At 41.2% G+C, this 23,239-nt stretch overlaps 2 protein-coding genes and 1 long non-coding RNA gene across 3 annotated transcripts; 2 read left to right on the top strand and 1 right to left on the bottom strand.

Annotated features, from left to right (window-relative positions):
- Nucleotides 1–383: 383 nt before the first annotated feature.
- Nucleotides 384–21,429, bottom strand: rassf4a (Ras association domain family member 4a). Its single transcript, XM_062401605.1, has 11 exons — nt 21,328–21,429; nt 13,188–13,256; nt 12,986–13,061; nt 5,599–5,705; nt 4,851–4,921; nt 3,609–3,778; nt 3,109–3,210; nt 2,983–3,034; nt 2,772–2,893; nt 1,496–1,593; nt 384–718 (listed from the first exon to the last, which is right to left on the bottom strand). Exons 2-11 carry the CDS (start codon nt 13,238–13,240, stop codon nt 649–651), a joined length of 921 nt encoding a protein of 306 aa, XP_062257589.1. The 5' UTR covers nt 13,241–13,256; nt 21,328–21,429; the 3' UTR covers nt 384–648.
- LOC133966620 (uncharacterized) lies at nt 7,799–8,952 on the top strand. Its single transcript, XR_009923961.1, has 2 exons — nt 7,799–7,891; nt 8,270–8,952. It is a non-coding gene; the product is annotated as an uncharacterized LOC133966620 (long non-coding RNA).
- Nucleotides 14,302–16,245, top strand: LOC133966561 (C-X-C motif chemokine 2-like). The gene is made up of 4 exons (XM_062401539.1): nt 14,302–14,419; nt 14,598–14,727; nt 15,088–15,168; nt 15,732–16,245. The coding sequence occupies exons 1-4, from the start codon at nt 14,353–14,355 to the stop codon at nt 15,862–15,864; spliced, it is 411 nt and encodes a 136-aa protein (XP_062257523.1). The 5' UTR covers nt 14,302–14,352; the 3' UTR covers nt 15,865–16,245.
- Nucleotides 21,430–23,239: the final 1,810 nt, after the last annotated feature.

Genomic DNA, 23,239 nt, shown 5'->3' with positions numbered 1-23,239 from the left:
AACACACACACACACACACACACACACACACACACACACACACACACACACACACACACACACACACACACACACACACACACACACACACACACACACACACACACACACACACACACACACACACACACACACACACACAAAGCTCATGAGAACCAGCTGGCACAGGGGGTCACAAGAACAATGCTAATCTGAGCTCCAGTCACAGTGGAAGTACAGGAAATAATAAAGATGGCTGTTTTTCTTTGTGGGAACACTGAGCTGGGTTTTATGTTTCGTGGGAGCACAGATCCAACAGCAGTTATTATTAAGGCCAAACTAAAGCTGATTTATTACATTGAAAAAGGTCCAAGTCACACAAACATGACCAGTTACAACTCGTATAAATATTTGCAATAAGAATTTTATTACAAAAAGTGAACAAATTGATTGAGTTATCAAAAGAGAAATACATTTTTAGTAATAACATTAACAAAAGACATCCTACACACGGTTTAGATATGTAATTCTAAAAGCAGAAGCACATTGGTGTTGGATATGGTACTATTGGGTCTTTACTTTTAAACTTTTACCTCTACATTCACTACAGTATCTGTTCCCATCAACAATCATTAGTGTTGCACTCACACCCACACACACACACGTGCGCTATACTCTGTCAGTGTCGTGCACTGTGCCTTCCAGCTGATGTAGAATCTTAGACCTCAGAGCACCGTACCTGCAAAGGTGGGAAAACACACAATTTAAGACAATACTCACATACTGGCCCTCAAACACAAATAAAATATACACACATTTATTTACAATTATATATATAATTGTATATTTTTTAAAGGCTTGAGTTGCTATTTGTTTTTAGCATTGTCATCAAATCCATTTAAAAGACCAACCCTGTATTACATGTCTGTCTTTATCCTGTCTGTGACTGATTTTATTTTAAATCAGTCACAAAACCTGGTGGAAGGATGTCGTATGGGTCGTAAAAACTAAATGAGCATTCAGGGTAATTTCACTTGAAATAAACTACAGTGCTCATACATGATAGATGTTAAACACACATGCTGGTTTTTATCAGTAGAGGTCCCTGGTAAAGATGAATTTAAAGTCCACAAACAATCTTTTCAGGGGATTTCTTAACAACAGAAAAATGTGTGTGCATCACAGACTACAAAAGAAAGAATCATAGGTTTTGAGCCCACATGCTGCAAGATGACACACACAGTCACAAACACAGATCAACACAGACTCACACACACTTCTCAGTCATATGATTTCAAGGATTACACAATGGTGTAAACAGCTAGAGATGAATGATTCAAACAACTCAAACACTGTCCTCATAGAAGAGCAGAGGCCTTGTTTTGATTGTGACATGCCGGTAGGAGACACACGTATTGGCCTCACATTATGAAACAGATGTGCTGTTAGAGAAGCCGCTCTGTCTGGACTGAAGCAAGTTTTGCAAATCCGAAGTTCCGAACGACTCTTGACTTACTTTTTGGTCAGTTTGTTTATCTCCCGTTCCTCTTCCTCTTTGAGTTTCTCCACGAAGCTGTCTAAAACAGGGACCTCAAACTTTATGTACTGGGCAACCTGGGGAGACAAGTTTCAAAGATATCAGCTACACACCGCATTGGTTATTTGATAAATACAAACAGTCAGAATAAAATGATAAACATTAAAAATAAAGGTGATGTTACTGATCTGAATTTCCCTCGAGATTAATAAAGTATCCATCTATCTATCTATCTATCTGATCTCTCTTTACGGCTGACGTCATTATAATTACAACAAACAAAAAAAATACATTTCTTCCCTTCAAATTGATTTTATACAAATATATTTATACAAATACATAACAACAATCTAATTATGTATCAAAAACAGGTAAATTCATAAATAGATAAATAAATAACTTCATGTAATGTCCTTTCGGTATGATTGAGAAAAAAACAGTTGATTTTGTAATATTGATATGATTAGTAATCTACAGTTAACTGTATCCATCAATCTCGAAAGGTATCTTTTAGGTTCATCATCTTTTTTCTCCCGCTGACTCTTGCAAATTAAAGTAGCGTTAAATAATAAAGAATCCACAATCAGTGCTTCAAAAACAAATATTTTTTCAGACAAAACTGTCAAGTTAATAATGTTATTGTTTGTTACTGAAGAACCTCCCTTGAACCTCCTTCAAAAGGCATAAAAAAAGACGACAGCACCAGAGAAGATGAACTGTTGAATTTCTCCTGTAGGACAGTAAGTGTGAAATGGATAGAGAGTGCAGACATGCTGCAGGAGGACACAGGCCTCAGTTTGTGGGGGTGCTCACACTGCCATGTGCCCCCCAAATAAAGTAATGTAAGAGTAAATGTAATCTTTTAATACTTAAAGCAACAAAAACTAAGTTTGAGTGTGTGTAGGTGGATATTACTAATCCTGGACAAATAAATCTAAATTACTACTGGACACCACTGGAATAAGTCAGATTTATTTCGTTATCATTTTCAATAACACAGAAAACCTCTCCATCAACAGTCTAGTTTTATTTATAGGACTTATTCGCAGGGTACTGTCGGTCATCTCAGCCTATTGTTACCTCAGCCCCAAAACAGGATATCTTTTCTTAGCTTACTAAATTTAACCCAGCTCTATCATTGGCCCATTGTATCCCTGTGTGTCTTTGTTGAGGACCAAATATAAAGAAAAAGGGCTCAGTCATCATGAATGAGATGAGAGAACAGAGAGAGTGGTGGCAGCAGACCCAGACTCACATCATATGTGACTTCCTCCCCCAGGTCGGCCTCCATTAGGAAGATCTTGGAGATTTCCTCACAGGGGCCAAAAAGCACGCGAGCCACCAGAGGGTATTCACCATCCCTCAGGCGGGTCCGCTCTGCAAGGCCACAGATTAAGAAAACAGCTATAGATACACAAAAGCACAACATTTCTAATGACAGAACCACAACAACATATACAACTTACCTCCAGACTCGTGCACCACATACAGGACAAACTCTTCAGATGTATTCTCCACCTTAAAAGACACAAATACACAAATACATTTCTCTTTCTTTAGGTGAAAACACCACTAATTTCCTCTCTGCTTACCCTAAACTTGTGGAGCAGCAGGTTGAGCACTTGTGCCGTCGTCATGGAGCTGTTCACTCGTACGTTAGTGACCGAGCCATAAGATGGAGTAAATACAGACGTCTGAGGGCAACAGAAACAAACAGGTGACATCTTTAACAGAGAGGACACTTTGTGTGTTATTCTTAATTTGATCAGGGATTTCTGGAACCTGAACAACCTGAACCGGAAATCTGAATCAGAGAGGAAATCCCTGCAGCTGGATTCGGTTCAATAACAACACACGCGTACACTCACATCGTGTACTCAGGCGAAATTAATGAAAGGACTTGGTGTGACCTTGTATTCTGTGGCACACAAATGAAACCAGCCCACAGCAGGCTATTGTGAAACTAAGTCGAAGTGCAGGCACACCCACACAGGAAAACACTACGCCTCTGCATCTGGAGATGTGTTAACAACGGGATAAATGTGTGTGTGTGTGTGTGTGTGTGTGTGTGTGTGTTGTCTTCTCGTTGTACCTTGTGGTTGTAGAAGTGTCCGTTGATTGAGAACCTGTGTGCGCGCAGGCGCTGCAGGTCTCTGGCGGTGTGCGTCTTTGGCCTCCTCTGAACCCGCATGAAGGAAGCGTCGCTCCTGGTCCTCAGCAGCTGAGGAGAGTCTTCCTCCTCCTGAACACCCATGTCATCACCTCAGGGAGTCACAGAAACAAAAACATGCTCCTCTTAACACATGCAGCGGATGAGCCTGTTTTCATCCGCGTCAGACATTGGGATATAGATTAACACAAAGATGTTTCATCGTGTGGCGTTCCACCTGCTCAAGTTTTACCTCTGACCTTTAGGTTATGTTTTCATTGTTTGTCTGTGAGTCAGCAGGATTACACGAAAACCAAGGTACAGATTTAGGGGACTGATATTTAAGAGTGTGTGCAATTTGTTGAGGATCTGAATAAAAGTTCTGGATTGAGTCGGGCCTTGGCGGAGGCCATTCTAGTTTTCTTTTAACTTCTTCACCTGGCCTGAAAAAATGTCAAAAAATGTATAATTTCCTTTACTCTCTAAGAATTTGGACCAATATTGGCCAATAATTCATGTTCATATTTAACCCTATTAAAATGTCTGTATCCCACATAATTACACGCTTTCCTCCATTGCATGGCTTTCCACATATTACAGAAATGTTATTAATTAATTATGAGATGATCACTCACATAACCATATTAAATAAGGGTCAATCCCATACCATGCACTATGAATTTAATCGAGCCACTAATTTAAGGTCTCTTAATGAAATAAGTGAGTAAAAGTCGTTATGACACATTGTGACAGAGTTTAAGTTCGGTTTCCGTCCAAATTTCAAATCCTGTCAGACAACGTTAGGATCATCACGTGACAGAAATGTGGTAATGAAACCGAGAACAAGGATCTGGATTAGCAAACAGAAGTGAAGAGAATTAGTGCAAAGAAAATACACATTTCCCCATCAGAGAAAGAAAACCGCAGAAACTTCTTAAAGAGGCCAATGTCAGACCCTCGACTGTTGGTGTAATCCTGGTCTACACGCTGCTGTCCTGATGTGATCTGGACGACATCTCATCGGAGCTCAGCACGTGAGCCGCCCTTTCCACTGGAAACGCTGAATGAAGCACTTGTGGAGCCCTAATCTATTTCAGTGTGTGTGTGTAAACTGCTACTCTAATCCACCAGGCGCGTGTGTGAATGTGTGTCACAGTTACTGCATGTCTGCAGCGTGTTACCCACTCTCTGGTCCAGTCTCACTGCCAAGTGAATTATTGTTGGACTCTGCCGATGCCACAGCAGATCTATCGTTTCTGTGGCAAGAAGGAGGAAAAAATATATTCACGGTTTGTTGACATTTTTAATATCAAAATATAAAATATATAAAGTAAAATAAAATATAGTGTATAGCATCCGGGTACTCTGCAGTGTAGTAGATCTTAACTCAAGGTAAACATTTTTTAACTTTCATTGGTTTTCATGTGAGATGCAAAGCAACAGGTGACAAAACAAAACTAGAAAAACAAGACAAAACTCTCTCTCTCTCTCTCTCTCTCTGCAGGTATCTCAGGATGCAGTATTCAGACAACAACAACAATTATTAATATTATTACCTTTTTATTTGTATTATATGAATTGTTGCGGCTATCATAAATGTATTCATTTTGTTCATTATGTTATGATTTATTATTATTAAAATGTTCTCTCTCTCTTTACAGTGTATACTGTTATTTCCCCCTTTGGAGATCAATAAAACCGTCTTTTATGTTATCTTATCTTAATTACAAGGATATTGGCCAAAGACAAAAAATTCACCACATCAGCAGTATAGAGCATTTAAATAGCTTCCTCATTATACAGGGTGGGGGGGAGTTTGTAGAGGGGATTTATCTGCTATTGTGTGAGAGGTCTCTGTTAATATGACTGGCTCTCATCTGTTTGTTCAGCACATGAAAGCATCAGTCTGTCAGACTGGATGTGGCTGGCGTACCGGTTCAGACGGAGTCTTTCATTGTCATCGTACATCTGAAGTCTGATTGGTCGACGAAGACCCCAGTAGATGTTCAGCAATCCCTCGAGGATGAACTCTCCTTCTTCCTACAAACAGAAACACACACACGGGACAATTATTATCATGCGGCCCGTGGAGGAGGATATCCTGCTGGCCGTCTGCCATAGAGGCTCAGTATCAGGTGTACGTGCAGGAACAGCCACTCACAGCTCCAGGGTGACCCCCCCCCCCCCCATCTTGGAGAAAACCTGTAATGCTCGGCCCACCCTTTTTTTGCCCAGCACAGGGGTGAAGTCACGTCTGAGGCGTAATAATGAGAGCAGCGTCGAGGCTGCTATGGGTCACGTACACACAGGGGGGACGTGTTTTGATGTCATACAACTGAATCTCTAAAATTAGAAGAAAGTCCATCACTGCATTGCAGTGTATGTGCTCTGAGAATAAAGAAAAGAAAATAGCCTTACCCAGTTGAATATTATTAGCTTTTAGATGTAAAACCAAGAACAAAACATCTCTTCCATGAGGTCAGACAGTCTATTAAGTTTTATGTGTATATACCAAAACTGAGGCGGCAATAAATCAGATGAATTACTGCTGTGATCACTGATTATCACAGTATCTATGGATACTTTGTCAGCTCCTTTGTCGCATAACTCATGTGATATCATCACTATATCTAATTAGATAATCACATCCAAATCTTTCAAGCCGCTTATAACAAGACTATGAATTGATTTGTCACGGAGATTAGTCTAAGAGTCAGAGAAGGACGATGTAAGGTCAGCTGATCAGCTGAAAGGCCGTTGTTAGCCCCATAGCAAATTTGGTTCAAAGACAAATAATGGTTTATTGTCATTTAAGTGTAAACACATGAATACTTCAAAGTATGTGTCAGGGGGTGAGATGTGAGTGTTTGTTAGTTATGAAGCAGTTTATACATTTGTCCTCACTCTTCTTTGATAAATGATGAATTATTTATCTGATAATAGAAAAACAAAGCGTGGTTCTCAAAAAGATGAGCGTGAAGAGTTTAAAAGTGCAGAAACTACACAAAAGGAAGGTGTGCAAACCTTTTCTAGTCTTCATTATAGAAACCAAAAACATATTTGATAAACACAAGGGTTCTATAAGCAAATATGGCTTCAGGTGAAACTGAAAATATATGATTTAGTTAGAATTGTTTTTTTCCACTGAGGACACTCAAACACTGTCTGAAAGTTGTTTATGGAGTTATGGAATTCTTCATGCTGTCTAGTGTCTCAGCCACATGATGTATGGATTTCATATTTACAAGGTTAATAGGTTATTTTTTCGTGGCTACAATTCCTTATGGGTTCTGTAATGGAATATTTAATTACATTTCACAGCAAACAATTATCAATTCTGGCTAATACAATTCTACCTGGCTGCGGCCAGGGACCAGAGCACCCATGTCACTTTGTCTGACTTGGGGTCAATGGCACCGAACAATGTAATCACATTTGATTTATACTAAATAAGCCCCTCCTTTCAGAGAGGTAGAATGTTTATCCAATCAGCTCTCTGCGTGTTGTCTTCAGACTTACATTTGGTCACCTCTTGTCTCAACAGAGGCACAGAGGTATCTCCAACGAATACACATCTGAGTCTGCCAAGCTGACCCTCACATGTTTTCAGTCTTAAACACACAGGAACACATCAGAATAATATTTCAATCTTATAACTGCATGAAACTTAACTAAATATAAAATCTCCCATCACAGTTCTTTATGTGTGTTACTGTTATATGTGTGTGCATCCCTGGGTTCAAAAGGAGAAATGTACAAATTGCTGAACAAATAATACAATTTATGAGAAGTGGGTTTTAGTGCCATTTTTAGATGAACAACAGTCATTTTAATGTGTCGGTAAATGTAAATGCCAGAGGAGAGAAAGAGAAGAAGCAGAAAGTGGGTTTTTCGGAGGTGTCTCAGCTCATTCCCAGGGCTTCATTGTTTCTCGAATATAAACATTCAGAGCAGCTGCACCATTGAACTTTGCTAATCCGCCACTCCTGAGCTTCCTGAACAGGCATGAACACACCCTCTCTCTCACACACACACACACACACACACACACACATGCACACGTAAGGTCAGCAGGGCTATTTTTGGTAGGAGTGGTTAATCGCTCGGCTGCAGTGAGCCTTTATAAAGCCTGGATACGCTCTGGTCCAGTCAGACTCAACTTAGAAAACGAGACGACTTCATTCTGCTCTGCTCCGTTCAACTGACGTTCAAATACAGCATCCAAGGTGAGACTGCTTCTTCGTTATTTATCTCTATTATCTGCAATTCTCTATCACAATTCCTGAAAAAGGATTCAATAAATTCAATAATCTCAACACTGTATCTTCCGGGTAATTCTATCAAATAGGAAAGAATGATGTTCACAACTATCAGTTCATTTGTGTATTAGAATAATTAAAGTCTAAACGTCAGCAGGCCAAATGGTAAATGCAGATAAATGACCATTATGGACATTTTTGAACAACTGACAGAACTAAATAAAGAAACTGAACATTAAAAATCACTGCCTAGATTTTTTCACAGAGTTCTATGAATTTATGTCACTGGCGTTTGTAGACAAAGAGCCACAGTCTAACTGTTTTATTTTTCCTCTCCCTCTGCAGAATGAAGTGCAGGCGCTTGTTGCTCTCCCTGCCTCTCTTACCCACCATCACTGAGACACTGGAGGACTCTCCTGTCCATCCCTCATCCTCCCAAACCACCCAGGGCTCCCAGTCTCTAGACGACTACATGAGCAGCATCCAGGCCCTCGCCTGCCCCGCTGAGGCCCCGAGCTGCGGCCCCGTCAGGCTCCAGAGAACCCCCAGGCTACGGCAGTTCTCAAAAGCTCAGATGAAGCTTTCAGCCTCACTTCCTCGCGGATCTCCCCGCGCACTAAGGACTTCCAGACCTTCCAGTGGGAGTCTGAGCAGCACAGAGGAGATTTCTCTCAGACTGGGCAAAGAACGAGACTGCAGGGGCAAAGACCCGGTGGACTGGCTGTATGGTCAGATAAGGACTTGAACATTGAGGTTGTTGTTGTTGTTGAAAGTCCTGGGGGCACTTTGGAGGAGAATCCCGGATCAAACAAGGCTGGAAGAACCTGCTCTATTCAGGAGGATTTGAACAAAGCAATGTCTGATGGGACTTATTATGTTTGCTAGACAAAATCCCCTTATTATTCTTCAGTAAAATGAAGACGTCTTTATTTTTTATGCACTGAGGACCGAAGTCTACATGTTTACATTTTTAAATATTTTGTAAAGATTCAAAGGATATAGTTTGTAATAAAATGCAAAAAAATAATCACGTCATTTGTTTCTAAAGTTTCTCAACAAAAGAGCTACACATCATTACATTTTATCAGTAAACTATTATATATCATTAATACAAATTTAGCAAGCAAAGAAACAGAGTTACATTGGCGATATATAATACAAAATGTATACTTCCCAGCAGTATATGAAGAAATTAAAATATTGCAGATTTAAAGTACAAAAACCTAAATAATTTTCACTTTACTGCAATATTTTCATGCTGTTTTGTTAAATTGTTCTATTTTTCAAAGTTGTAACACTTTCTGGAATACCTCACAGTAGAGCTCATTCCTCCGCCCAAAATCCCCTTTATATTCAATCAAACTGCACAAAATTTCACACACTCATAAATATCAGTCTCCTAAATATGCCAGATTTTCCCCACTATTCTGTGCAAAAGCAGTGAAAACATTGAAAATCCTGCAATGTTGAAGTAAGTGGAAAAAAAATCCGCCCACATGTCTGGATCCAATCCAAAGACTAATTAGTTCTTCCCTCAACCACATCACATCCTTCTACCAGGTTTCGTGGAAATCCTATTTCGTAATCTTGCAGAAAAACAAACAGATGAAGCAGCAGACGAATGTGGTGAAAAACATGACCTCCTCAGGGGAAATAACAACAACAGCAGCCATATATAGCTGCTGCAGTTAAATGCTAACTTCATAATAAAAACGTTTGTGCTAATGAACCAATAATCAATACAGTGCTGTCTAAAAGACTGACTCCAATGGACTTGTGTATAACTGTCAGTCACAAGTCCAGCTTGCACACTTTCACTTATATAGGAACATAAACACAGGATATATAGTATTAGTGAGTTTTGAGTTTTGAGTTTCAGCTCAAGTAAAGGATCTTAATGCTTTTTCCACCACTAATCAAGAGTGAAAATGAAATGTCTACTGACATCTAGTGGTGATCAAAAGAACTGCAGTGGTGGCTTTTGAAACTGAAAAGTGCTTGATTTTTGCCGCTAGGGAGAGCCGCAGGTACATAGATTGATATTTGGTTATTGCAGCAGACAAGCCTGGCAGATACTTTAAGCCCGTCCTGTGTTTGCCGTTTAGCGAATTGGATTAAAGACTAAACTCCATTATAATGTGAAAGCATTTTGTGGTAACATGTAGGTTTGGAGAATAAAGTGATACAATCCTTTAATCCGAAGACTGTACGTTTAAAACCCCTTCAGGACATTACACGAGTTGAAGTGCTCTCAAGCAAGGCAGTGAATAACTACCACCTCTGCTTTGAGAGCAGTAATAAGCCTCCAGCAATCAGCCTCATCTACTGTATCACAGATGCAGCTTCACTGGGAAGTACAGGGACACATGCTTGAGCTTGTTTTTCTTGGTCATTTCAGCCTGCATGGGGCATATCATCCATGCCAGCTTGTTGACAGATCCACCCACACAATGACTAACACACATCACCTGACTTCACCTGCACAGCGTGACCATGATGAAATCCTGATCCCCGTTTCCACCCGCCGTGTCCCACTTTCTACCACACAGAACCCGTATGTGCATTAGTCCAGAAAAACCTACTCAACACAAAAACATGTCACATGTGACCACATAAAGCTCTGTCTGGGAATTACTGTGCATTCATTCAGTGACTGTAGGAAACTCACATGGATGAGTTTCCTGTTTGGCCGACTTCCAACCTCAGAATGTCTCCACTCTACTGAGTCAGTCCTGACTAATCGCTGGACTCACTCCATCTTGCTCATGAGGTTAAACAACTTCAACAATGTCACTACATAATGTCATGTGTAACTTATTAATGAGTGGATATAATCTGCATTATAGTTGTCAACATACTATCATGGCTTTTATATCTGTACAAAGTCTCTTTGGTTGCGGCTCTGAAGCTTTTCAACCGTATCACATGATCTCCACCACTTTAAGGATGTTCACTATTGACAATGGAAAAAGCTGGAGGCAAATCAGACCCAGCACAGAGTCCATCATTTTTCATAGTTTCACGTCTCACTGTAATACAGAGGAATTTGTGTTAACATTTGCACGTTTGCACTTGTTCTGTTGAACAAAATCAAACTTGTTTTTGTTCATCAAAACATCCAGATAATAAAACTGGGCTGATGGATGTTTTTTTTGTTTTTTTTATTAGTAAGAACAGCATTTCAGTCAAACTGAAGTAATGGAAAATATTTCAGTATTTATGCTTAACATTAACATTTTATATATTTATTTTTAAATATATTGAAGGCTGAATGACAAAAACTACCAGTAAAGCAAATACAATGTTTTTGAAAAATTACAGGTAGCTGAGAATACAGAAAGTAGAGATGTTCATCATAGAACTTGAGCTGATATAAGTGAGTTATTATTCTGTTCTGGCTGATTTCTCTTTTCTACACTTCTCACCAAACTGGTAAATTTGGGCAGCCTGATCAATAGCAAAGAAATAATTTAAACTGTAAGATCAATTTCACTACTGACGTCTTATTTATAAAACATAATAAACTGATATTTAGGTTATTAGTGTGGGTCGAGGCCCAGCACAATGGTTTCCCTGTCCCCTCTCAGCAGGTTATTGGTTTTGATCCCTTCTGTGTGGCGTTTGCTGTCCATGTGCAGTTTCTTCAGATACTCTGGCTTCCTCCCAGAGTCATGCACACTGGGCTTAGGTGATCTGGAGACTCTAAACTGACTGTAGCTGTGAATGTGAGTGGGAATGTTTGCTGGTTTCTGTGATACGCTGGTGACCCGTCAAGGCTGTACCCCGCCTCTCGCCAGCCAATCACAGCTGGGATTGGCTCTATTTCCCATTCAACCCATAAAGGAAAATCAGTATAGAAGATGGATGGATGTATACATAGAAACGTATACAATATGATGTACGTATTTATCCTCTGTCTGCATACCTTCACAGTTATAAATATTTATTTCATAGAACTACTTTATTGCAGTACTGCTTGTACTTACTATTGTACAGTACAGTCCACAGACCATCCACCACTGTAGTTTACTTATTTCTTACCATTGTTTAACGTGTTTGCTCAGGTTCTTTCCAGCACTACTTTAAATGTGCAGATAACATAATGAGAAGCTACAGCTTTGTGATGCAATGTGTGGACTTATTTCTCAAAAATGTGATTTTCAAACTTGCTGTGTTTAATATTCTCTCATCAGGTGATCACATTTTTTAGTATTATTATGATGTAATTTTTAGAGGTTCAAGCTGCTGTGTCCGTATTTTTGGTTAATATAAAACCAGTATTATGATATCACTGCCCCATGCATTATACTTGTGTATATACTTCACATGTACCCGCAGCAGGTCTGTCTGTGACTGTGGGGGATTTTCCTAGAATGAGACGACATGGAGAGTGCGGCTGGAGGGGCACGAAAAGAGGGACAGATCGTGACCACCCAGCTCTGACCACAAACACACACACACACACACACACACACACACACACACACACACACACACACACACACACACACACACATATGCATATAGAATGTGCATTCCTCCGAAACCTGCTTGCGTACACAAAGGGGAACTCCTGACCATAAAAATCAGTGCAGTTATCAAACAAATAGCCCAAAGTCCAAAAAACATCTTTGCAAATAAACCACATAATTTACTGTGGAAATGCATCACTCAGCAATGAGTGTATCAGACGAAAAATGTGTGACACCCCTCCCCCCTTCCATTTTCATTTTCTTTAAGGGGTAAAAGGGGCTTTTTGTGGTTTACCAGCTGTATGGTTTGTTGGAAAAAGAAACCAGGAGTTGCAGATCTGAACTAAACTCTAAATTGCAGGTATTTCTAATCCTCAATGTCTAAGAATCAAACTGGTTTCACTTTTGTATGTGTTCAACAAACACAACACACACACACACACACACACACACACACACACACACACACACACACACACACACACACACACACACACACACACACACACACACACACACACACACACACTACCACCAAGTTAGTAGCTCCCCTTTTTGTCATTCCGGCCATCTGTCAGTGTTTTCTTACCTCACGAGTCCTCAGCTGGAAGTTTTTTCCTTCGTGGTAACAGTTGTAGGTCCTCAGCAGTGACAAGATGTCAGACCTGAGGGTGAACCACAAGCAAAGAGGACATTTTATTTAAGCCACCATCATTGTCATTTCAATTTAGCTTTGTATGTGGTTACTGTGCAGCGAGGCATGCAGCGAGGCAGCTTACAAAAGGACTTACTTTGGAATAAGTTTCTCTTCACTGAGCTTCACGCAGGTCTGATGCTCACCCATTCTGTCTAGAGTGCAGCTGTGGAAAAGAAATAAGCAAAACAAACATTAAAATCAAGTTTATTAAAGGTTGAAGACAGTCCTAACGAAGACCGGCACTCAGTAGAGCGTGCACCTAACTGTTCCCTTATTTCCAATCAACCGTCACCAAATTTCAAACATTCCTTGATATCAGTCTCCTAAATCTACCTGGCTCCTTGAATCATCCCCTGAATGGGTAAATGTTGTGAAACGTTCCACCTTGTAGTTATAAAGAATGTAATTATACATTTCCTTGATCATCACCAAAATTGTATGGGTTCCTCCCTGACCCAAACCATATCCTTCCGAGTTTTTTGTGTGAATCCATCCAGAAGTTGAATGGATGTATCCGGCTTACAATCAATCAAACAGACAGGGGTGAAAAACTCCTTGTCATATATAACTGATTGATGATTATATTGTATGATGATGTACATGCACAAACAACCTCTATAATTCCCACATTCCCACACAAGAGGACCACATGGATGCACATTAATGCTCTGTTCAGTTTCAATTTGATTCAACTTGATGGCAGCGTCAAGCTAATGGCTCCTGTTTTTCAAAGCAGACACAGAGAGTTAGGAGAAATCACATGGTGTTTTTGACACGGAGCCAACAGTGTGGCAGGTGAGAAGCTTAAACAAAAGCCTGGAAACTAACACTGTGGCTGTGTGTCACGATCAAGGATAACTCCTGTTACTGTGTATATTAGCAAACACGTAATGATGATAAGAAACAAACAGTGAGATCCACGGGGGAGTTTCTGCAGGAAACAATCAGTGTTCAACATTTTTGTCTAATAGATTAATGGTAAAAAAAAAAAAAAACACAGAAAAACAACATAAACAAACAGGAAAATGTATAAAGCACTATGTCCGGCAAAGTGTCCATTTTTGTCGAACAGTCCCGTAGGAATGTGTCCCTGATCCTTGCATCCTGACTCCTGTGTCGTGGTATTTTAGGGGGATAGTGCTGTGGGGGAATTTCCTGGTTCGGAAAGCACAGCTCTGAGAGCGCGGGGGAGGAGCCCCAGTATAAAACAGCAACATGTGGCGCTGCAGCTCAGTGTCAATGCTCAGCTTGCCTCCAACATGCAGCTCCACCTCCAGTCAGTGTGTCAGCTCGCCCTCCTGGGTCTCTGCTGTGTGCTGATCACAGGTAAGACCCTCAACACTCATCTTGTATATTTTTCTTTGATGAATTCTAGAGTTGGTAAAAGACAGGTGTAGATTTGCTGCTTTGTTTGGGCCAAACTGACTGAACATATGAAGTTGCAGCAGCTGCTCGTGTTGCACCCTGTGGAATTAGGCTGTAATCCTGTTTGCTTTCTGTGCAGTGAGGGAGTCAGACGGCACGTTTGTCCCTGGACGATGCTTGTGTCACGAGACGGTGTCAAGAATCAGAGGGCCACTGAAAGAGCTCACAGTCTACCCCAAGAGCCCCACCTGCAACACGGTCACAGTCATGTGAGTACACACACACACCCACACCCACACAAAAAAACTTGCACTTTTATCTTAGTGAAGACAGTCAATGGCACAATGGATGCCTATGCCCCTTCCTCTAACCTGATCCATCACAACTAAAAGCTTAACCCTAACCCTTAACTTAACCTTATTTTAACCCTAACCCTAAAAGCTAGTCTTAGAACTTGAACAGTCATTTGGGAAAGTGTGGACCAGGTAAAATATGTCCTCACTTCCCTAAAATGTCCTCCCTCCATAAGGCCACATGTAGTCAAAATGATCCTCCCAAAAGGACGAGTACACACACGCGCACGCACACAGATGAGTGTGACTAACGGTGCGTGCTTTTGTGTTTTTCAGAGTGACAAACAATAACAATGAACTTGTGTGTCTGAATCCAGAGGCACCGCTGGGCAAACGGTTCATCCACTGCTGGAACAGGTGAGACAGCAAAGAACTACATTGAGAGCGTGCATTTCCAAGGTGTTTGTAAGAAAGTAATCCCTCTATTTAGGTCAAAGAATAACACCTATGACAAGAAATGATCTTGATGTGTTACCTAACTGATCACAGAATATGTAGGTCCTATTTGTTTGCAGAGAGGTCCCACCCATCTTCATATTTCCAGCAAATGATCTCATTTGTTGCCAAGCCAGTTCCCATAGCCCGACCTCTGATAACAAAGCACAGAGTTTGTACTCTGATCGCTGGCTGAGATTTTCCTCAGCCAGACAACAAAGAATAAGGAAATGAATCAAGTTAATTTAAATAGATGAATGTGGAAACTTTTCACGGACCCACCGATTTTTTCAATCCTTGACTTTGCAACCTGTTCAGCCTTTTTTATGCTTTTCCTTCTTAGTGTTCTCCTATATAGGCTGTAATAACCACCATTACCACATCTAACCTGCATAGATGTTTGGTTTTAATCCAAACACTGTCTGATGCCAGAGGACCATCTTAGCTCAATGTACCACGTTCAACTTTGAATTGATGTTTTCTAGAGCTCACAAATTGGGCCGTGATGTGAAGCTCTGCCTGAAGAGGAGGAGAGGCAAAGGCAAAGGAAGGAAGCGTCTGCGCTCTAGACAAAGGAGCCTAGGCCTCAACACCAGAGCATCATCTTCAAGCTCCTAATTGTCAGCCGGCCATAGCGGTCAACAAAGCTACAGCACGGAATGTGTGCATACAGACTGTTGCCAACCTGGGGCCGCTTCATTCCAGGCCACAGCTCAGACATCAAGTTTCTCTGAGTTTCCGCCTGGGCAGTAAACCTAACTTTTCTAGGCCAGCAGCAGGAGGGTTTTATTTGTGCAACTGACTGATACAATGTTGAAAGATGTACTGGCCCTGGTGGCTTGTCACAACAGGTAAAAAATGCTAGCTTTATAACCCTATCAAAAATATTGTATATGTGTAGTTCTGTGTAGGCAGCTGGAAAACATTTAACTGAACATGTTGTTGGTTATTTATTTTTTGTATGAACACGTTTTTTTAAATAAAAATATCTGAACAATGGAGTGGCCTTGTGTGGCATTTACTGCTAGAAGTGAATGATGGGAACGATGTCCGCTTCCTTGGCAGGAGATGAGAGGTCACTTCACCCGCAGTCTCCACTTTGGTTAATAAACGACAGGATGTGAGTTGGTGGCAGGCACAAAGCAAACATATCTCTCCAAACTAAAAACAGAAAAGGACTTTGTGTGTTATCATGATGAGAGGGTGCAACAATCTCAACATCTGTAAAGGCGACCACACAATCGTTGGGGGTGTTTTTGGCCCACGCAAGGTCATTTATTGGAACATATCACTGGATGTTATGTTTATTACCGACAGTGATTGTTATGTGGTGTTGCACAGCAAGACGCAGAGACATCCTGGTGATCGGGGTGTGGACTGTTATGAGATCGGGTGTTTGTGGCAACTGGAGATCCTGCTTCACTTCTTCGCTGAGAATCAATGTGAATGATACGACAGTAAACGTGCAAATGGTTTCTACAAGAGAGACAAAACACACACACACACACACACACACACACACACACACACACACACACACACACACACACACACACACACACACACACACACACACACACACACACACACACACACACACACACACACACACACACACACACACACACACACACACACCTATTACGTTTGCCTTCATTTCCCCTGTGTCTACATGACTTCAAAGTACATTACATTAACGTCCTGGAGACTTACTCTAGCCTCAACCATAGTGACCACTTGCCTAAACCTAACCCTTACCCTAACATTAACCTTAACTTAACCATAAAACTCTTTGCCTTAAAATCCAAAACGATATGAGGACTTGCTTTTTGTTCCCACAAGGAAGACAAGCCCCAATTATGTGACAGCGTAAACAGGTCACACACACTGAGGTCTAACACTTTGGCCTTCTTATCTCACACTCTCAAATCATTCTGGGGAATTGAAAGTGAACAACAAGGCATGTTGCAACCTGTGTCCTTTTCAACCTGCTGTAAAAGCTGCCTGGTGATTGCTCAACACTCAAAAGCACACAAAAGTGAAAGTAAACTGATCACCTCCGTCCTTTTGACCCTGGCCAGGTAATATGGTTTTTTTTTTCCACACCTATTGTGTTATGGATGAACACAGTGAAAGTATGTGGGTGTAGTACAAGGCAAGATTGTTCATGTGTTCAATGGTGTGAGAGCAGATTGTAACTGAGTTGAACTACAGTGTTGACACTGGGTCATATTCAACCAACAAATACCCTTTAAATGAATATATAAATATACACACAAACATCTGATGCATTAACTTTAGGTAGTATGCATTGACGTGTAATGGTGTAGTATGGTAATATGTTTGTGTTGTCTGATGTAATTGTAAGAATGTATCTAAGGTAATATTTAATTTACTTTAAAATGTATTTATTCTTTGTAGTGAATCTTACTTTTTATTTGATACAGGTCTTGGTATTATTGGTCACACCACATGATGAGTGGTCGCTCCAAATGATATGAAAACCTACTATCGTTTAAAAAGATCGATAAACAACAAATTCCATAGAAACGTTTGACTTTAACTAGATTTTATTAAGATTTTATAAAATTTTCATGAACACAAACAGATCCTAACTTTTTTTTTTTTAAATCTCATCAAGAACATTCCAGTGCGGCACATATTATTGTGAACAAACAGATCATTAAACTGGCTGCTCTTGTGCTACATCTACATCAACCAGAACTGGTGGAATGTTCTCCATAGATGGCGGCGTTAGGTCTAACACTGCGTTTGCCATATTTTTACTTTTTCTGTTAGCTCTTGATGCAGCCCTCCAATTCTCTCTCTGATTATTTTTCTCTCTCTCTGTCAACTCACTTGACTTGGCATATGGAATCTCTCCCTGCTGTTTATTCTGGACTAATGATAGATTAACGTTTTCATGCAAATATGCATTCGTCCAGTAATGAAAAACACTTTAGAGTAATATGTACTTCATGTTGCTTTATTTGTAGTTTTCATTTAAAAAATGTTTAACATAACTTTCTCTTCTCTGAGCAAGGTTCTCAGAATTAACACGTTGCCTATTTTGCTTGGAAGTGGCATCTGGTAAAATAAATTTAAGCAGTTCTAATTAAATAAACACATAAATAAATAACAAATTACTAATAAATTCATAATAACCGAGATAAAATGACGTGTTACATTTTTAGGGTGGTATTTATTCATGAATAAATACATTTAATCTAAGAAAAGCCCCAAAACACCCAATCTAGGACATATATCTATCATATAAAACACTCTGCAATGTTCGCACCACATTTGGTCGCACCGCATGATATTTTTCTAGTTCAGTCAACATTTATAGCCACAGAATTGACCACCTAAATAAAACAAACTAGGTCAGCACAAAAGGTCAGTATGAAATTTATAATCAAAATATATATGTTTAGAAATAACTTAGAATTCAGAGTTTTTTTTAGGTCATACCACATGATATCCAAATGTGGCAACTAAATACCAGCTGTGAAAAAGGCCCTAACTCTATAGAGTTACCAACCTGTTGCTGCTTCCATGGGTCCTAGGCAATGTGGTTTATTATGCTACTTCCTGTCTTTGAATGGATTTCATCCTCAAAGTCCCAAATTTGTAATTACTTGACGGTAAATGGTTTTGTATTTATATAGCACTTTTCTAATCTTGATGACCACTCAAAGCGCTTTACAGTACAGTGTTACATTCACCCATTCACACACACATTCATACAGTGCATGTTTTCGCAGCACTTCGATATTCTATGGAGGGCCATAGAGGATTTAGCATCTTGTCCAAGGACACTTCGGCATGCAGATGGGTCATACTGGGGATGGAACTGCCGACCTTCAGGTTGGAGGACGACCACTCTACCCCTTAGCCCCAGCCGCCTATATGATATTTCATAAAATGGACATCATCGTAATCATGCCAAATATGGCAGAAAATAAATTGAATAGATTTTGAGTAATTTCAAAGACGTTTTCACAAAAGCAGTCATGGCCGGACCACATGATATTTTGACACTTTAAAATATAGAAACGTTTAAAAAACTGTTTTTTTGGAAATTTGTAATTTGTGTGTGTACATATACCAGACAGGTACGACATATATGTGGTATTCTTTATGTATTTAAACCTTTTTTTAAAATGCAGTCGGGCAGGAAAAAATAGGCGTCACATCAATGACCCTAGTACGTGAGAAAGATTTAACCTTATACAACATATGAGCCTATACTGTGAACACACATTAAGAAGGTTTGTTTCAACACTATATAGAAATCTCTTCGGACAAATGACACAATGGCGCCATCTAGTGTCTAAAGTACGATGTTCACCAAACTTCCTCAATCTTGTTCCAGTGTAGTTCAATTGACTTCGTCTTATTAACTTATATTAACTCACTAGTGAGCAGCTCATAGAAACACAGCCTGCAGGATAGTGAACAGCTTTAATGCCGTCTATACTGCAAATCGATAATTTAAAGATCCACCATGTTTTCAATTCAGCTTATAAATCTGGGACTTTGATATTTTCTGACGTGATCCACAGACTTTACAGTGCATTTGGTAACATGATAAAGGAGCTGGGTTCTTAGACTGGCAGCACATATAGAACAAAGGAAAATAGAAGAACGGAAGAAAAAAATTGCTTGCATGAGCAGAGGTAGTCACCACAAAAACCAGGAAACAAGACTGACCACACAGCTGTTTGACTGGGAAGTGATCACTGGGAACTGAGGCACAAATTCAGCTAAAACAAAAAAACACTAAGCAAAAAAAATGGAGATGATAGCCTCTTATGTTCCTTCAAATCCTTTGCTCACTTACATATTTTACACACAGATTCGGCCCACACTGTCATCTGGCCCACATACTGTGTGAGGATGATGGCATTTCGGTGACCTGCTCCTTTTTGCCAGATCTGGGCCACAGGTAAACCATAGCAACACTGCATGAGAACCAAAGATTGCCTAAATTAGTTTGGTGCTATCTGACCCTTATTCAACATTTACTAAATGGGCTACTTTAGGTTCACATCCGGCTACCCTCTGCCTTAAGCACCGCATGTTTGCCAAAAAATGGCCACATTTGCTATTTTATAAGTGGGCAACTTAAGGCTGACCTCCATTTCCGGGTCACGAGAAGCCCAGAAGTGCCACATCTTTGCCTGAAGTGGCACACACCCGTCTGCGATAATGCTCCATGCCTCCTGAATCAAAACTCAGCTAATAGGATTGTTCATCATCATGTTAATTCCTGAGTCAGTATCTGGACCCATCAGCCCTCCACCTGCTCAGTTATGACCTCTGACCTCCCCTGCTCTCATCCGAGGAAACTGCTGACAGAGTAGGTGCATGATGGGATGGACAGTCTGTTGCTCATACATATTTATACATAATAACGGGTGGATAAATATTCCATATCCTAAAAGATTCCAGTCTGTGACCATTATTATGAATTATTCAGCCATTGCACATGACTGCACAGGAGATGGAGAGAAGGATCAAATGCATGCGCACAAATGCAAGAAAACAGGGGTCACTGTTTTTTGGGGTGATGCTGAGATTTTGGTGAATTTAAATAATCTCTTCTCTTCTCTTCTCTTCTCCTCTCTTCTCTTGTGTGTCCGTTCCCCCGATGGACAAAGAAACCTTCATTGCAGGTCTGCTAATTGGTTTGATCATCGCGAGATTCACACCCAATTATCGCACCTTTCACCGGCAGCTGCGCCCCTAGACGATCCATGCCAGTGCGCAAAAATGCGTAAAAAGCTCCAAATAACGCACACAATACCCATCTTTCGCCAAATGCACCCGGTGGGAGAATGAACTTTTTCCATCACAGCTATTACTGCAATGAATGTAAACAAATGAAAGCTGAGGAAAAGGATATTTATAACCAGGGATGTGATATAAATAATCAAAAATCCAAAACAACTGTGGCCGTTTGTATCCAACTTCAGCGCTCCTCTAGCGACCACATGGCTGTTTAAATGTTATTTTCCCTTCCTCCTGATATCTCCTTCAGTAAAATTATTCTGCAGTAAAACTGAAATCAGTTCTTACCATAGCAGTGTGCGTCCTCCGTCCTCTTCCTTATTCCAGCGACGTATCCCGTTTATCGCTCGTAATCTTCATGCTTCCCTGGCCGAGCGGTATTCGGAGCCGGGAGGACACAACCGACAGATGGGTGATCCAATAGAAAACGCGCAGTGGCACGCCTGAACCAATCAGCAGTGAGAGTGGGACGTCACCGTCAGGGTCGCATACCTCTCTCTCTCCTCCAGATCAAGGTCTGTGAGCGCTTTGCTTTAGTGTCATCAGTGACAGGAATGAGTTAAATTCATCCTCAATGAAAATTCCTCAAAATTCATAGGTTGAACTCGTGAATTTTGACTGCTGCTACTTCTTCTGATATCTGTTTCACACATTAGATCAACATATTACACTTCTGTAATGCTTAAGATGTGTTCTAACCACACCAGAAGTAATAGTGGAGATATCCTACTCAGAGGAGTCATGGCACAGCTTTTAGTTTTCTTTTTACCAAAAATGAAAACCCTGCCTGAGTTTGATATCTGGGACAGGCTTCGTTGTAATCTGAGTAAAAAAATCACATTATGCATGCCATGCTCAATATGACTTATTTTATAAAGAAGCTTATCTTAAATAACAAAAAAATATTTATAAATATTAATTTAAATCATATCATATCATATCTCATGGGCCCACCACCTGTGGGAAGACCCGTTGGGGTCGGGTGCGCAGCCACATGGGTGGCAGCGAAGGTCAGGGGTCTCGACGGACCAGACCCGGGCGGCAGAAGCTGGCTCTGGGGACGTGGAACGTCACCTCGCTGTGGGGAAAGGAGCCGGAGCTTGTGAGGGAGGTGGAGCGCTACCAGTTAGATCTGGTGGGGCTTACCTCCACGCACAGTCTCGGCTCTGGTACCGTACTCCTGGATAAGGGTTGGACTCTATTCTTCTCCGGAGTTGCCAAGGGCGTGAGGCGCCGGGCGGGTGTGGGGATACTCATAAATCCCCGGCTGAGCGCCGCGTTGTTGGAGTTTACCCCGGTAGACGAGAGGGTCGCCTCCCTGCGCCTAAGGGTTGTAGGGGGGAAAACTCTGACTGTTGTTTGTGCGTATGCACCAAACAGCAGTTCAGAGTACTCGGCTTTCTTGGAGACCCTGAATGGAGTCCTGTATGGGGCTCCAGTAGGGGACTCCGTAGTTCTGCTGGGTGACTTCAACGCCCACGTGGGCAACGATGGAGATACCTGGAGAGGCGTGGTGGGGAGGAACGGCCTCCCTGATCTGAACCCGAGCGGTCGTTTGTTATTGGACTTCTGTGCTAGTCATGGATTATCCATAACAAACACCATGTTCGAACATAAGGGTGCTCATAAGTGTACCTGGTACCAGAGTACCCTAGGCCGAAGATCAATGATCGATTTTGTGATCGTGTCATCTGATCTGAGGCCGCATGTTTTGGACACTCGGGTAAAGAGAGGGGCGGAACTGTCAACCGACCACCATCTGGTTGTGAGTTGGATCAGGGAATGGGGGAAATTTCCGGATAGACCTGGTAAGCCCAAACGAGTAGTGCGGGTGAACTGGGAACGTCTGGAGGAGGCCCCCGTCCTAGGTATCTTCAACTCACACCTCCGGCGGAGTTTTTCTGGCATTCCTGTGGAGGTTGGGGACATTGAGCCGGAGTGGGCAGTGTTCAAAGCCTCCATTGCTGAAGCTGCGGCGGCTAGCTGTGGCCTCAGGGTCTTAGGTTCCTCAAGGGGCGGTAACCCTCGGACACCGTGGTGGACACCGGTGGTCAGGGAAGCCGTCCGATTGAAGAAGGAGGCCTTCCGGGATATGATATCCTGGAGGACTCCTGACTCGGTTGCAGGGTACCGACAGGCCCGAAGGGCTGCAGCTGCTGCCGTGTCGGAGGCTAAGCAGCGGGTGTGGGAGAAGTTCGGA

The sequence above is a fragment of the Platichthys flesus genome, chromosome 12 (genome assembly GCF_949316205.1).
Source record: "Platichthys flesus chromosome 12, fPlaFle2.1, whole genome shotgun sequence".
Taxonomy (NCBI): Eukaryota; Metazoa; Chordata; class Actinopteri; order Pleuronectiformes; family Pleuronectidae; genus Platichthys; species Platichthys flesus.
Note: the sequence above shows the minus strand (reverse complement) of the source record. Positions and strands in the feature narration are given on the sequence as shown.